Here is a 17,437-nt window from a genome sequence, read left to right as displayed (position 1 = left end):
TTATCTTTTTTGAATAAATCTGTGTGTAGCTAACTATTGCTGTAGTTATTTCAACATCTTTAGGAATAAAGCAAATAAAAGTGGTAATGTATTCAGTTTAACTTAAACACATGAAGCAACCCAAGCAATGAACAATTGCATAAGGGGTTTAACTGGTTCTTCCATTCACTAGTACAGCTGATAAATATGACTAATCTAGGCTTTGGTACACAGATGACTAAAAAAGGAGCCTCCTGGCATGATCTGTATGACAAGAGTCCCAGCACTGAATGTGCTAGTGGTTTTCTCTCATCCTTTAAGACCCAAATTACTATAGGTTTCTTTGGAACCTTGAATTAATGAGGAATCTAACTGGATGTAAGACAGTACAAACTGCAATCGTTTTTTGTCATCAGTTATCTCTAACAAGTAAGCAAAATATGTTTCTGATTAAAAATATTTCTAGCTTCAATTTTAACTGTTTGATATGGTTCTACCGGTGATTATTTTGGTTACCATTACTGGGAACATTTGAAGTTTCTATCATAGATGGTGCAAGAGTGAAATGCATACAGTAATGCAAGTATAAAAGCACTACCACATACACCCATTTATAAAACAAGTCCAACTGCAAACTGCACAGACCCAGATTTGCCAGCAGATCTCAGCCTTTGCAGTTTGTTAGGAATAATCAGTAGAACAAACAATACAGACCCTGATCTGCAGATGCATAATTCTACAGTAGATCAATATCACTGTTAGCAGTCTGACTCAACTTATGAGTGTATATATATATATATATATATATATATATATATATATATATATATATATATATATATATATATATAGTACTTCAAAATCTCATAAATGGCAATAACTGCATAATCCAAATATTTTTCTGAATATGAACATATTTTACTATACTTTTTCATATTTTCAAGAAAGTATTTATTAAACAAAATCAAGTGTAAGTGAGGTTGACTGTTAGTCAAGGATTTCAATGAAAAACATTCTTACAGTTCTGAGAGGACAATCAGCTCATGGTAGGTTCGCTGGATGATGTAGTCAATTAATGTTGACAGAGATATTGTCCCTCCTCCACCCTGAGTCCCAGGATGCATTGGCATTTGATTGTCAATTGGTGGCATCTTCACAACAGTAAGTTACACTATAAAAGAAAAGGAAGAAATATTGATATTTAAATAGGGAAAGAAAATCATTTCATACTGCATTAGTCATTCATGCAGTGAGTAAATGATTTTCTAGCATCATTTAACTCCTGTAAAATATGAAAACTTAACATAAAATAAGTTTAAAAAACATCATACTGAAATGGCAGGAAATAATACAGTAAAACCTCTCTTGAGGGACTTCACCTTCTGCCAGCAATAGTGGCTAACCTAGACAGGTGGTCACCCATAACAGACAGGTCCTTATAGTTGGGCCAGTTTTCAAGTTTGAAATTCAAGAAGGAAAAATACATGTAATATATATATATATATATATATATATATATATATATATATATCCTCTATTCACAGTTCTTTTTAAGTTTATATGGAGTCTATTTGCATAATGACATTTGAATTGTGAAGTTACCTAATTATTAAGTAACACTCATTTGTAACTTATAAATAGGTTTAACTGAATACGAGTTTTAAAGATGCCAATGAGTACCTGGGTACTCAGATACCTGCCCGTTGATAACAACTTGGATAATAAAATGAACAACCAGGTACCCATTTAAAAAAAAAGTATTCCAAGTTCAGATCGAGACATAGAATAATGATTTACAATCTGAGCCTAGTGTCGTGTGTGCATTTATTCATCATCACAAGGGCTTGCATGGTCGCTTACAATTTACTTGTCATACACGTACTATATAATAATACTTCTCTCCTTTCTTGCACGACCTATTTAAGAATCAATGTTTATATTTCAAGCTAGACTGTCCTAACTTTGTGCCTGTCCATGGTTTGTGCACCATTTTTCTTGTGACTTAAACGCACTTGCTTTGAGATCCTGATGACATTAACTAGGTCAATACCTTTTGTTGACAGTGACAGTAAGTACTGATTAAGAAACATTTTACTAAATACAATTTTAATACATGTCACAATTCAATAAAAGAAAGCACAATATAAATGTCCAGTTTAACAAATGATATTTTTGCCTCAAGTCTGTGGCCCGGAAGTGAGTATTAGCTGTTTGAGTCAGGGCCACTGCTCACATGTTTGTTTACTGGACTTTTTATTAGCAGAAAACCCAGGACAGATATTTCTATCATGGCAAAGGCAACACAAAAACTTGGTTACCATAACATGAATTTCTTACACCCTGTTAGGAAAAAAATAAATAAAAATGGACAACTACAGAATGAAATTTTTCAGTGAAGTATTTAAATATAAGGGAAATCTTTGTTATTTAATGGCATTGAAATAAAATCTAATGAAATATAGTAATACATGTATTTGCATTAATTTTTCATGAAACAGTTCCAAGAAAACAGATGGGGTTCTTGAATGTGAAACCACTTGTCACAGATTCATTCTATTTGTATACTACATATAGCGGACAATCTAAATTGATAATAATTGGCACCAAGTATTATAAGAAAAAAGATTGTATCAATGTAACTGTTTGATGTTATATGACTGCAAAATATATAAAATAGGGGTTTTGTTAAACTTAAAAACATGTTGCACCTGACTGTCATTAAGGGACGAACAATGGTAGGTCAAGGATACTACAACTAGCATCATTTGTGGACTTTACAACTATTCCTGAAAGTTAATGAAGACATGTAGACTAGTTAAAGTGAGTGTTATGCAAAAATAATTAATCAATTTCATTTGTGTCTATACACTTGTACTACTGCTAATCCACATGGATTTAGCTGATTTATGACAAAAATTTTAACTGCAGATCCAGGTAAGTAGCAAAAATAAATCTATCTTTTTATATTTAGATTGCTCTTTTTATGCTCAGATCATGCTTTTTGACACCTATACTATTAACAAATTAAGCTTTTACCACTCTTGAGGGTTGGCAAGTGTGAACCTACAACAAAGCAGCTTAGGTGCACGTTGAATACAATTTACCTTTGATCAGGTACCCGGGTAACTGATTGTTAGGACTGACAGGTACCTGGTAGAAATTTCCCAAAATTTTGACATGTCCAGTGAGTTCAAGACCTAGCCTTAAACTTGACCTTAGAAGGTTCTAGAGGCTACTTGTTTATAAATTTGATAGTAAAATAACCCACATCATGGTCATCTTATCATGATTCAGATCAAAAAGATGATTTATTCCTACTTTAATATCAGTCTTTGTCGAATCACTTATAGTTGTGCCCAGATATAATTTGTGCGAAATTATTTATTTAAAGTATTTGTTGAAAATTTACAAAGTGCTCATTCACATTTTGGACTAAAAAACTATTTTGGGATTATTGTGAATTATTAATACACTGACTCATTCAAGGCCATGGGTACATCAGCACATTCAAGGTTGAAATTCAATTAAAACATTCTATTACATTGTTTAATAACACAGAGTTGTAACAGTATGCAAGTATATTAACAATATTTTGCCTGTTTCTCATTGTTTACACCCTGTTGCTTCAATATGTCTTGTTAAGGGGTCATGTACGCATAAGGTGGGAGGTAGTAACCCAAATGCATAAGCTTGTATGGGGGGGGGCTACTGATAATGTACATACGCATAGGAAACAGGAGATGGTGAAACTTCAATAATAATTTGTCTAATATGTAACCCGTTCAAATGGGTTCAGTCAGTATTTGAATTTTAGCAGACACTAGACAAACTGTTTATAAAGTTACGCAGCTTAATTCTTTGATGCAGCCAGACATTCAACATTGACAGACAATTATGTTTTATTAAACATGTTAGTTAATATTATTAATCTGTTATGGTTTCTGCATGTATTAAATACAGGCTGTTCTACAGAATTGGATGGGGGGGGGTCATCAAGCATATCCGTACACAGGTGGGAGGTGTAAAAAAGTATGCATGTGTACAGAGAGACTGGAGGGGTCAAGTTTTGCCAGATTTTTGCATATGTACTAAATGGATGACCCCTAACCCACCTCATAAATGATATGATATGGGTAATAGTACTCCAATTCAAACTATTTGACATCTTCAAAAAACACTATAAATTTTATTTTGTATTATTTTTTACAGACTTACATAAATATTTGCTCTCTCAAGTGTTGCTGCAAGAAAGGTTCCTAGCAAACAGATGTGTTAGTGTCAACCAATTCAATCATACATCATGAAATAGATGAGAGTGTATCCTTTCCAATCAAATAGGTTTTGTGTAAATTAATAGATTAAACATATTTAAAAATTAAAATTAAAATCCATGATAGGTCATCTTCGGTTGATTGAGATGTGCAGTGATAAGTGCCTGCACACTGAAACTTTGAGAACACTGGTCAATCACTATTATTAATCATTCAGAATCTCTTCATGTTGTGTTCTTGAAGTATATGACCGTATAACTCCTGCTGTTTGAAAAAACAGACTTTTCTAAGCAAACTTCTCAATTTTTATGCATGATTTCATGGCAGTTGCCTTTCACAAATTAATGTTAACATCGTGTACCATAAATAATGACATTGTAAATATTTGAGGAGATTCTCCTCAACAGTACAGCAGTTCTACTGCATTAAAAAAAAAAAAACACAAGCCCTGAAAAATGTAAATGTTAAGGACCCACTAATGAAACTTGGGTTCAAACATATAAATTAATGAATGAAATGACGAATATTTGCGTACTTCAGTTGTTCTTTTTATATTATTGAAGATTTTCATTTTTTAAATTGGAAGGGGGACATTGCAGGCACAGTTGCTTGACACATGCTTGATGCTGAGAAAAATTAAACAATAATCTGAAGGGGTAAAAATCAAACAGTGACAAAAATACCTTAGATTACCCACATGACCCGTTCTGACATAGGACCCTCTCTATCACAATATATAAGAAAGAATGTACATAAGTTCCAAATACTTAGTTCTACCCATGACCCTCGATTTCCTTCTTTAAAGGCACACTACCATACTATATAGTTTTATTTTACTCCAGAGATACTTTTATATTCATCAAGCCATTATCGACTCTTCTGCGTTGTACCAAACTAAAGATACGGGGTCCGAAACTGTATGATTTTGTTCCTTCAGATTATTGGGGGTTTTTTTTCCCCCTCAACATCAAGCTCGCGTCGAGCACCAGTGATTACAGGGGGTGGGGGAGGCGACAAGTATAGTTCCATTTAAAACACGAATAGAAGGAACAGTCATTATTACCCTAGATTATTCTAAATATGAATGCTTTAAACTGACGCATGCATATAGAAAGTAAACAAATCGCTTCTGAGACTGAGGGCTGGGATACAGACAATGATGACCCATAGTACCGTTCATCGAAAACAGGTAACCTGTTTAAAGAAAAAAAGAAAATCTTCCAAATTATTGATTATATTGTATCGCTGCTATTTACAATTACACAAAGTCGTACGTTAAGTATTGTTGTTAAAATGAATATGCATATATTCATCTTACGTACAATTTGGATGCAAAACATAATGAATTTATGTATCGTTTTCAGCCAGCACCGACTACACCGCCATTTCACAGACTGGTTGTTTTACCCACTTGATAGTATTGGGTCCAATTATTCTAAGAGGATCTACATGTGGCTAACCGGTGTATGAGCTATCTTTGCATCCCACGTATTTTTCCAGCTCAATAGATCGTTCAGGGTTCTTGTCTACTCCTACAATGTAAGACGTATCAGATGTTATAGGCGCCCAAAACATGAATATATCACATGTTATAGACGCCCAAAACTTAAACATCAACGTCGAGGTCTTACATGTAGGACTAGGTTCTGGTCCTGGTCAAGAATGTAAAGACATATAAGCAAACTATAATTTTGTTGCTATTTATGCAATACTTTAAGTACAAATCAAGTAATAGTCATGAAATATACTTTTTACTTTGCCAAAATTGAGGGACTACAATGTTATTGCATATTTTGGGGTGCATAGAAACAGCAGAACACAATAATAACAACGAAATGCGCTTCATTTATATCATAGATAACATAGTGTATATTGGATGTGTATAATTTGTGTGATATTTAACATTATTTATAGAATACATTAATATGTACTTTCTTTACTTCAAGCGATGCAACTCAAATTAACAAGAAGCTGGAATCTGCACATTTAAGCAACAGTTTTGAATGTAAATAAATTTAATATCAACAGTGTGTATTCCATGTATACATGAATTTAATGCTTAAGCAATTAATAATAACTAGATATTAATAATCATTTATTAATTTGATTATTATATTGTGGTCATTTTTCTTGTTATCTTTAATTCCATGATGTGTGAGATGTGGGCCAACCAGCAAGTGAAACGGCTGTAAAGTGTAACTATCACAAATTATGACCGAACAATTATTTTGATGGTCTAAATGCAAAGAAATGTGCAAGAATTGCATGTCAAATCGTTTCCTTACTTATTTCGGTATTTGAAACAAAATAACATGATTCAAAGTAGCTACATTTTTCATATCGATTTCTGTTACTGGTGCAGACTATGTTAACAATACACAAATGCATGCTGGTTGGCTAATGCATGCTTTCAAGCATATAGACAGTCTTTCATTAACAGTTTTTTTTATTCTGCTATTGGAGGAACAGTATGGAATATTGGATAGTTGCAGAAATGGGTTCAATACACAAAGACAATTTTTGGAATATATTTCAAAATTTACTTGTTTCATATAACACATAAATGTTTAAAAATTAAATAAGGCAAGTCTGATGTGCCCACTCGGAGAGTAAATAAGGTTAAATATTGCAACAGCAAAAATAAATACATCCCAACTTATATCAAATAAACTGACAAGTCTGTGGCCTCAGCATACGACCTCTTGAAGAAAACTTGAATATATATATATATATAAAATTCATTCCTTAAAATATACTAATTAACATGTTGCCTTGCTAGACAATTTTCTAATAGAGGGTGGCTGCGGGAATTTTTTGTGTGGCCTGCGCTCATGCAATAATTAGTTCTATAATTATAATGTAAATCAGCATTCATGGCCCACGAACATTACATTTTTGGCCGATGTGGCCCACAGGTTTGAAGAAAACATACCACCCGGTTCTAGTATATACATCTTTATATACACTGCATTACATAACCAATCATAAAATTATAATTAAATCTTATTAATATGAAATTTGAACATGGTTAGAATATGTGTACAAGAAATGTGGGCATATAAAGATATCAGTTTATTAGCAATCAAACAGTGGATTTGTGGCATATGCAGTTTTGAAAATTAGGTTGAAAATAGAAAGCTGATTCAAACAAATTAATAGTATATATAGGTTTGTACATGGAAATTACCATGGGACAAGAAGTGTGTTCATTGCAATATACCATATCTAAAATTATGCTGTTTGTTTGCCTTAGTTTTTTTCATTTGGCACAGTTTTGGTCTTTGTTCAGTAGTTTGTGTCACCCATCCTTGATATTTGAAATTGTCTCTGTCAGCAAGTCACTATTACCAGTCTCATTAATGCACTTTCAAATCTTTGAAATGTCTGTCCACCAAGTCATTTAAATGAGACACAACTTCTGTCAGAGGCTTCGATTTCCACTCTTTAATCTGCTTTAACACATGGTTAAGTGCCTCACAATTGTTAGTCCTTTGTCATCGGTCAAATCCAATTGTGTTGGTCTGTTTACCTTGGTCAGCAACTGATTTCTCAGTCTTGACTGAAAAGAGTCAATAAATTTTGAAGAAACTTCCCTTATTACAGCAAAACTAAAATCACAAAATATGGCCCTATATGTAGTATTAAATCACAATGTTTGAACTTTGCATCACACGTACAGTGACATAACTGGACTTGTCTTTAAGCATGAATTTAAGATCTGTATTTGATTGTTTTCTTTTCTTGAATGTCCAATAAAATCATTTGTTCTTATGAGACTTACAAGACTTTCTGATTTGCAGCTGTTATTTTAGAATTGCATACTATATTGTACTGTTAAATTTATTTCACAGACATTGTGTGCAATATTGTTGTAGTGTAAGGTATATGTGTAGAACTTGATATTAGAATTTAATATTCATGTATTATCAATAATTGTTTTAATTATTAATAGATTTATAAATCTAAAATTGCGGTAGCATTATTTCATCTTTTGTTGCTAATGCTAGTTAGACATTTTACCTTTTCTTCTTGTCCATTTTAGCCAAGGGCACTTTTGGTACCGGTCTGTTTTGACCCTGTTCTGTATATACGATAATGCATGTCAGTGTTTTCAATGCATTCCGGTGTTTCATTGCATTTTGGTGTTTCTATGCACCGGAGATTTTGGATTACATAAAAAGATTATTGCTTTGTGCTAATTACAGCATCTGCAACTTTTGTACCACTTACTTTTGGGATGGTTGATCCGGCTTAGCTTCTAGATATCACTCGGTCTGTTTAAGTTGCAAATAAAGTTTCAAGTGGTCCATTTAACCCTGGTATCTAGGAATTGAAATGGCCCTCCTTGCCCCAGAGATTATTTTTGGCGATAAAATTGTTCTTGTTAAAGAAACCAAAACTTTCTAGAATTTCTACTCAAAATTAAAATATCCAATTTGATTTAAATTTATTAAATGGTAAAACAAAGATCTCTCCTCCATTCTGATAGCTTTCATTTAATTTATGATTCATAGAAACCCACACCTGAATGTAATGACAGATTTAAAGGTTTACAAATTGGAAAAAACATGTATACTGCATTTTTTATGAAAGACTAGCAGCTTTATATTTTTTATATATATGCGAAGTAAACAAATATGTCAGTTTGTATTATTGTATTGCTGATAAAGAAATAGTAAAGTGGTTAACAAAACATCAATATTGATAAATTTGTTCCTGTTATTTAAGTGCTGTTTTCAGTGACACACATTATGAGTCTGATGGTCTACCGTGTAAGCTATCACTCCAATACAAAATTTTCCATATGGATTGGATATGGAATCCATACGTACTTTTACAGAAATATCCATATGGACATTTTTATTCTATAGCTGAACCACTCTTATGGATTTCAGTGTATCCATATGGAAATTTTATGGATTCCTTACATACTCCGTATGGAAAATCACATGGAATATGCAAATTAGTCCATGAGATCTGTAGGTTGTCCATATGGAATAAAATTAAAATTCCATATGGAATTTGGCAATAATCCATATGGAATTTGTGAATAAGCCATATGGAATTTGGCAATAGTCCATATGGAATTGGGAAATATACCATTTGGAATTTGTAAATGGTCCATATGTTATACATAAATAGTTCATGTGGAATTTGGTAATAGTCCATCCAGTACAAAATTTTCCAGACATACTTAAGGCAGATTTCAGGCATGTTTTTAAAGCGCTTTCTGCCTAAACCATAAAAAATCTGCTTCAGATTTCTATTGAACTGGGAGTTAATAATAATAATAATAATAATAATAACAACTTTATTTAGAGAAGGTAACTCAATTAGTTACAGAACTAATCTACCTTGAGGCCTTCTCTCTGTTATGTACAATATTTACAGTATATACAACATGATGTGAAGAATCTGGCTTGACACTAAATAATTAAGTGATCTTAAAAATCAAAGTATCAAGCCAGGAACACATGCACAGGCATCTGTGAACACATCAACATAAAAATATAAATTATAAAATATTAATCTGCATTGAAAAATTCGACTGTGAAAATAATGCAGAATTACAGAAAAGAATCCATTTGAGATATTGATAATGAAAAGAAGAAATACTAGGAGCGTGCCTGATGTCATTTGCACTGCAGACTTGATTTTTTATTAATGTCCAAACTATGATGCTGTTGTGGTCTCTTGAATTAGTCCTTGTTCCATAAGCAGCCATGAAAAACATTTATCATGATATAATTACTCTTTATTTTACACTGAATTCTAACACACCTAGAATTTTTGATAATATACACAATAATGCCTCACAATATTAAAAGATGATTCTACTTGTGGACCAAGAAGATTCCACAAAGATACGACTATCTTTGATAGACATGAGTATTTGGCAACAATTCCCATCAGTGATCTATATGTTGTCCCTCCTTAAATTCATTCTGGAAGTTAATCAGCTTTGAGTTATATAACTTCAAAATCATCCTGGTTCAATTCCTTGTCCTATTTAGCATGTTAGCCACTACTGTAAAGCTCTTTATGGCACAAAAAGCGAAATGCTAGGCCTTCTCATTGACACACATTTTTCAAATGGTTATTCAATCTCGTATCCCGCTCGAAAATTCAAATTGCCATGTTTAGCAAGCATGCTCATTCCCATCAGTTTCCATTACGCAAAGATTCATTGGGCAATTACAAAATTTTGACAAGTCAGAAAGCTCTTTACAGTGATCATTTTTTAAATTATAAACAGAACAAATACTTATTAGAAAGCTCATTGCGTAATGGAACCAGATCTAGCATTATTAAAAAAATAGTTTCAGAGACGATATTAAAAATAGGGTCCGTATCAAGGAAAATCAGATTCAGGTTAGGAGAATAGCAAAATTCTGTTTTAAAACGGAAAACAAGAAAACTTATTTGAGGGCAGTTAAATCCAGTTGAAGTTAAACAAAAATACAACAACAAAATTTTTTAACAAGAAATATAACAAGGAAACGTGTGAAAAGAAGTTATTATGCCCAAAATAGACAATACAATTACAGCTATCAGAAACAGGAAATATAAATGCTGCTGAAAATCATTCAAATTGCAAAAAATAAATTTTATTATATCTTATTGATATTTTTTATTGAAATGTCTGTGATATTACAATCACAAAATATCACTATATTTTCAGAATTTTTGACAAACTCTCAGTGAAATTTCAATCACAAATTCCCACTGATATTTTCAGAAATGTTGGCTGAGTCAGTGAAATTTCAATCACAATATTTCACTGATATTTTCAGAAATTTTGGTAAAATCTCCTAAAGTACCATAATTTTAGTGAAAAAAGACATTTGAGTGAATGTCAAAAAATGTTCACTGTGATTTTGCAGAAAATTCAGTCACATTTTCACTAGGGTATCATTTTTGTAGAGCATATTTTAATAGGAAGCCCAAACAGTTATTTTTCAGAGTAAACATCAAATCAAGCCCAAAATCCAATTTGCATGCAATTTTCTTAAGTCCAAAGATTCATCTATGCATGTACTACCAGATATTAATATTCTGATCATGTTTACATTTTCTCTACTTTTTTGGTCATGTCTTTGTCTGTTTTTAAACATCAGTGGAAATAAATAAAAGAAAACTGACATGCATGTGTTTTCTTCAAATTTGTATGGGTATATATTTATCCTTCCACATCAGCTACACTGACATATACATGTACTCTTAACTCCCACCAATATTTCTATTTGAATCAGATAGTTTAGTTTATTAATTCTTCAGAGAGTATTTTCCATGATGCTAGAATACATGAGCCTGCTTTCCATATGGAGAAAAGTGCTTATGGATTAAAGTTGCAACTTTATTCCATATGGAATTTTCACTTGCTGTGAAGTACTTATGGAATTGATATGGAATAAATTGTCTGATTCCATAATTTTTTCAGTTCGTATCTCTTCCATATGGATTCCTGAAGTATTCCATACAGAATCTATGAGAAATTTCTGTATTGGCCAGTGCTTTTAGTGTCAAAAGAAAATTCTGTAAAATTTGTAAACTAAACTTTTCACAAAACATTTCAATATATTTTCTTTAAAAGATTACAGTAAAGACACATTAATGCATTCTTAACTATTACATGCTATTTTCTGTGTCTGTGATAAAATAGTAAAGCAGTAAGGTTTACAAAATATGGTCCTACAAGCACTGAAATTGCTATGGTTCTTTTGACTCCAAGTGTTAAGTGCCCTTATTTGCATATCAAAAGGGAATGTACTGTTTACTGCTGTAAATAATTAGATTCCTATCCATGTGCATGTGGTCCCAGGTACAAATGAAGTACTTTAGCTACATGCATATGGTATAGAGAGACTTGAAACAGTCCATAATTAAGTTGTCAGGACACATTTTTGTATTTATTCTTCCATAACAGCTTGAGGAACTACTACATTTTTTACTTTAAGAAAATCATGAAGACAAATGTGAGACTTTGCCACCTGCTTTTAAAACAAAGGTTTTGCACAAAATCTGCACCAAAAGTCAAAACTAGAATGGGAAAACAGATGAGTGCTTGGCAGATCTTTCAGTATGGTGGGAATGAGGAACTGACACCAACAACCACAGCTAGAGTTCCTAACATTCAGAAACCAACCGACCTTTTGATAGAAGTACATGCTGCCAGTGTCAACCCTATTGATACCATGATGAGAGGTGATTATAAGAAACATTAAAAATGGATTTAACAGCTAACAGAACAAATACGAATCTGAAAACAGTTTCACTGCTATTTCAAAGGCATAAATGTGGCCTCTGTACCTTCTTTTACAATCTATGTATAATAGCCATTACTTCATTTACAATAATATTAGAGCATTTCTTCCATAATAAAACAAGAACCAGTCTAATACATTTGTTAAAATAAAGAGGTGGTCATATTATCAGATATATTGTTTGTAAATATTGTGCAAAATCATTTGCACAAATAATTTATGATGGTAGATGTAAGAATTAAGTAGGGAATTATCAATAACAACTTTAACTTGGCACAGGATGCAAGTTAATGCTTTCAAATTGACTAGAGAAAGAGCAGTTGTGAATTTTTGTGCCATACTTTTTTTCAGTTCTCAGAAAGAATGCAGAGCATTTAGAATGAAAAATGTAATTTGGCAGTTTTTGTGGGTTTTGGGGTGGGGGTTGCTGTGCTGGTAACCTTTATGTAGCAAGTACCTTCAGCAAGTTACCTTTCGTTATATCATCTGTTAATACTTTATTGCTTAGGTTTCTGCAATTTTTTTATTTCTCAACATAAGGCAGAATATATTATATTATGATGTTTGTGTATCTGTTACCAAGTTGGTTTCCACACAATAACTTGAGTTGTCCACCATCTACAGTTACCAAATTTTATGGATGGATTGCACTTGGAGGATGGAAGAACCTTATTGGTTTTAGGTCAAAAGGTTAAAGGTCAAGGTAACTGTGTCTACAAGAGTAACAGTGGTTCCACAAAATAATTTGAGTTTTCCACAATCTACAGCAACAAGATATTTGGAAAGCTTGCATTTATACTAAGAAACAGCCATTTTAGTTTTAGTGACCAAAGTATAAATGTGAAAAGTCACAATGATTGAAGAAGTCAAAATTGTTTCCACAAAAATCTCAAATTCTCCACCATTTACAGTTACAAAACTTTGTTTATGACTTGCACTTGTGTTAAGGAGGAACCCAGTGGACTTTCTGTGCAAAAAGTGAAAAATGGTTTATATGCAATAACATCAGTTTTCTATCATTAAATACCTCAGCTAAAGCTTGTAGTTGGCTTGCATTTGGGTTAAGGAAATAAGCCTGTTGATTTTATAGTCAAAAGGTCAAGGTCAGGGGCACTATGACTAAAAGAAGAACAATGGCTTCTGCACAATAACATTAGATCTACATCCAAAACTTGTATAAAAAAACTTTGTAGATAGCTTGCACTTAAGGTAACGAAGAAGTCTTTTGATTTTGAGGTCGTAACCTCAAAGGTGAAAGTCACTGTATTGAAAAGAAGAAAAGGGTTTCTACAAAAAATGAAATAAACATGGCAGGGGGCATGTAATGTTCAGTTCATGGTGCTCTTGTTAACACTTACTTAGTCACTGTATTAAATTTTCCTTGGTGGACATTAAGTGTCTATATTTAATTTCAGGTGGCTATGGAAAAGCAATGATGAATGTGCTGCGTCAAGGACTATGGAATCAAGCAGGAGGAACAGAGTTTCCACTGATCCTTGGTCGAGACTTTTCAGGGGTGGTCATGGAGACAGGCAAAGATGTCACAAGATACAAGCCAGGAGATGAGGCAAGAAACGTTGCTTTCTCAAGATCAGGTTCTAACAAATAGTCCAGGCTGCCATATAATGAATTTGGACAACCCAGTTGATGATATCATTACCATGTCAACATATTGTTTTCAATCTTAATTATATCAGTATTTCACAAAGTAGAATAAGCTTCATTGTCTTATAAAAATTAACAAGAAAGTCTCAAAGGTAAGATTTTATTTTAATGTCTTTTTTGGGCAACATAAGGTGTGCTACCAGATTCTTTTCCTGGTAACCCATTCTTGGATGCTACCTGACGATGAAAAAAAGTTTACTAATCCTGAAGAATATCAGAAATGAAGCAGGGTGTTCTGGGTGTCTCCCCAGAGTTAAAAATATCAGATTACCTGGGGCCCTACTCAATCTAGACCAGGCCCCTCATGTATTCTAAGTGTTCTTTTGAAAGAAAGTGTAATCTAATTTACCTCAAAGAAAGAAAGCCTTGAGCATTGCTGATGAAATGCGACATTTACATTTTTAAGTTCTTGACTTATAAATGGCTCTATTTGTAGGTCACTTCACTACTTGCATTGAATACTATACACTTTGTGTATAAAGCAGAGCACATGACTAATAAACAGGAAACAGTACTATTTCTGTTCTACATCGGCCTGTAACGTGCAGTGATGTCTCTTAGCACCTCTTTTGTCCTGCATTTCTGTGTTCTAAAGTTCCATATTAATTAGCAGTGTAGCTTTGCATAAAAAGCTTGAGTTTGATCCAAGGCATTGTTCATTGAAGTGTGTGCTGAGAGATAGACAGACAAAGAGGCCAGTATTCATTGGTATATGAACAGTGACAAGAAATATACACCTAAACCTACATGTTAATGAAACATAGAGATGTCTTTGATTTGACAAACATGTTATGCTGGCTACCTACATTTAGCAGTTGCTTGCTGCCACCATACAAGTTCATTTCAGACTTAAGACTTATGTTATCATGCAGCTAAATTAACACTTTGTTTTATAGGGTTTACTCACATACTTCAGAAAAGCAATCCAAAATATTATTTTCCTGGCAAAACTCACATTCCTATAAAATGTTCTATATATCCAGCTTAGTCATTAGCACTTGATCTAACCAGGTCATATTCAAAAGTATGTGATGGGTGAGTGCCACAATATAACAAAAATGTTGTAGTGTTGTCAATGTAGATGACTATTATGTACACATAAGCACTTTGATCTAACCAGGTCAAATTCAGAAGTATGTGATGGGTGAGTGCCACAATATAACAAAAATGATGTAGTGTTGTCAATATAGATGGCTATAATGTACACGTTAGTACATGATCTAACCAGGTAAAATTCAAACGTATGTGATGGGTGAGTGCCACAATATAACAAAAATGTTGTAGTGTTGTCAATATAGATGACTATAATGTACACATTAGTACATGATCTAACCAGGTCAAATTCAAAAGTATGTGATGGGTGAGTGCCACAATATAACAAAAATGTTGCAATGTTGTAAATGTAGATGACTATGAGAACACAAATTTGTCAACTCGGATCATATGTTATTCTAAATCATCTAACAAATAAATATTAATCAAAGACCACTACCTTTCCGTTCTTGTCAACAAAATATTATTATTTAGCATTAGTTTATCTATGGGTTCTTTTTTCTTATATGCTGGTTTTTTCTGTTAATACAGGTGTGGGGAGCAATAGCTGCACAAAAGCAAGGGACCCATGCACAGTACTGTATTGTTGGACAATCAGAGGTTTGTTTCTGTTTGTTAATTACTGATCAGCCCCAGAATTGAATCCTGTATAATATTGAAATCGTGTAGAAATTTTAGTGCCATAAACAAGTCATTGGTTCATAAAGGCACATTTTTTTGGAATCCCCTATAAAATTAAAATAATCCATAATTCTCTTTATGATTACATGGTTGATGATAAGCCCATTCTATACTTTTAACAAATTTTGAAATTTTGTTTCTTTAGTAAAAATGTATTATTTCAAAACATTTCTAAGGCTGCCTCCTCCACTTATTGGAAAATAAATTTACCAGTAATTGTTCTTTATGCAACTTTTTCCTACTAGTCACTGATTTCCCCCCCCCCCTCAAATTATTATATAGAAACATGGGGTGAGTATTGAATTAAAAATCATATTGTGATATATTGCAATATTAGGCAAAATATTGTAATATTATTGCAATATCTTGATTTAAGAAAGAATTACAGATTACTGTTAATTTATTGAAATAAAATTAATGCAAACTGCAAAAACTTATTTTAAATTATTTGATTACATTATTAAAATACAGTAGAGAAAATGAATAGTAGTAGTTGCAATCTAACACAGAAATAAAGTTACAATTTAAGTCTTTTGTCTGAATGGTTCACAGTTTGTGGTTTACTTTTTGATAAACATAAAATGCATAAAACTGCAGATTGGTCTCTTCGTTGTCACTTTACCCCATGTAGTTCAGACTGAACTGCCTTCAAAGATCACATGATGGAACTTACTTCATATTTTTTAAGATGATAAGAGCATCAACATGATTTGGTTTTAGGGCTGAACATTGTGCATTTACCATATCTCCAACAGTGGAGAACACCCTCTCAGAAGGGACACTTGTTGCTGGGATGTACAATAAGGATTTAGCAAGCTTAGCTAATCTAGGAAATCTCTGCTTGTGATTTTCCCACCACTGAAGAGGATTTGATTCCAAGGGAATCAACGAAAACACTCTATAGTTCTTAAGCTCTTCTTCTAGTTCTTCCATTTGTGTTTTTGAAGTCTCAACACCAGTTATGTAGACATCACCACGAAGTTCTTGCCTGCCAGAACAACAAGTACCATGATCTATCATATCACTCTGACCAATGTCTGACCTGAGCTTCTTGCAAACTGGCTGAGCATCCTTAGCAGCAGAATTTGCAGACACACATAGCTGTTTGGTTAGCTGTGGTAAAGGTGGCAGTTCTGACTGCCCACTATCACCCACAGGTGAGTGATCAGTGTCAATGTTCAGCCTTAACTCTAACAATGATTTCTGATCCATTCTGCAAAATTTTGGTAAAGATTTCATTCCTTCATGCATTGCTGAGGAAAGGTAAGGCTTTAAAATGTGGATCCAAGGCAGCAGCAGTGGTGAGAGTTTCTTCTTGATGAGTGTATCTATCCTGAAGATCATCAACCACAGCCCTTTTCATCTGAGCTATTACTAGAGAGTCATCATCGCTACATTGGAAAATGCTGTCAATAAGTTTGCAATGAAGAGGCATGATAACAGAAATGGTTGGAACTGACTCAGCACCAAGAGTGGTTGTCACCACTTTAAGAGGTTTCAGACAAACCATTACCTCTTCTGCCA

At 33.1% G+C, this 17,437-nt stretch overlaps 2 protein-coding genes across 8 annotated transcripts in view; one reads left to right on the top strand and one right to left on the bottom strand.

Moving 5' to 3' along the window:
* The window catches only part of LOC149792265 (mediator of RNA polymerase II transcription subunit 14-like), a 107,931-nt gene extending 102,265 nt beyond the window's left edge, over positions 1-5,666 (bottom strand). The window contains exons 1-2 of the mRNA XM_089970795.1: positions 5,573-5,666; positions 1,000-1,150 (exon numbers count right to left, since the gene is read on the bottom strand). Coding sequence (XP_089826921.1) covers positions 1,000-1,130 — 131 coding nt within the window. The 5' untranslated portion in view covers positions 1,131-1,150; positions 5,573-5,666. The remainder of the gene's footprint in view (positions 1-999; positions 1,151-5,572) is intronic.
* A 24-nt stretch (positions 5,667-5,690) lies between these two features.
* Positions 5,691-17,437, top strand: part of LOC149792263 (NAD(P)H oxidoreductase RTN4IP1, mitochondrial-like) — a 58,674-nt gene continuing 46,927 nt past the window's right edge. Inside the window, exons 1-5 of one of the 7 annotated variants that reach the window (XM_089970800.1) lie at positions 5,711-5,789; positions 6,197-6,255; positions 12,209-12,455; positions 13,930-14,081; positions 15,764-15,832. In XM_089970800.1, the coding sequence (XP_089826926.1) occupies positions 12,215-12,455; positions 13,930-14,081; positions 15,764-15,832 (462 nt within the window). In that variant the 5' untranslated portion in view covers positions 5,711-5,789; positions 6,197-6,255; positions 12,209-12,214. Of the gene's footprint in view, positions 5,915-5,953; positions 5,979-6,013; positions 6,049-6,196; positions 6,256-12,177; positions 12,456-13,929; positions 14,082-15,763; positions 15,833-17,437 lie in introns of those variants that run through there. The other 6 variants (XM_089970797.1, XM_089970798.1, XM_089970799.1 and 3 more) reach the window with 6 other exon arrangements.

This window comes from Sinohyriopsis cumingii, chromosome 9 (genome assembly GCF_028554795.1).
Source record: "Sinohyriopsis cumingii isolate HCF-2022 chromosome 9, ASM2855479v2, whole genome shotgun sequence".
Taxonomy (NCBI): Eukaryota; Metazoa; Mollusca; class Bivalvia; order Unionida; family Unionidae; genus Sinohyriopsis; species Sinohyriopsis cumingii.
Note: the sequence above shows the minus strand (reverse complement) of the source record. Positions and strands in the feature narration are given on the sequence as shown.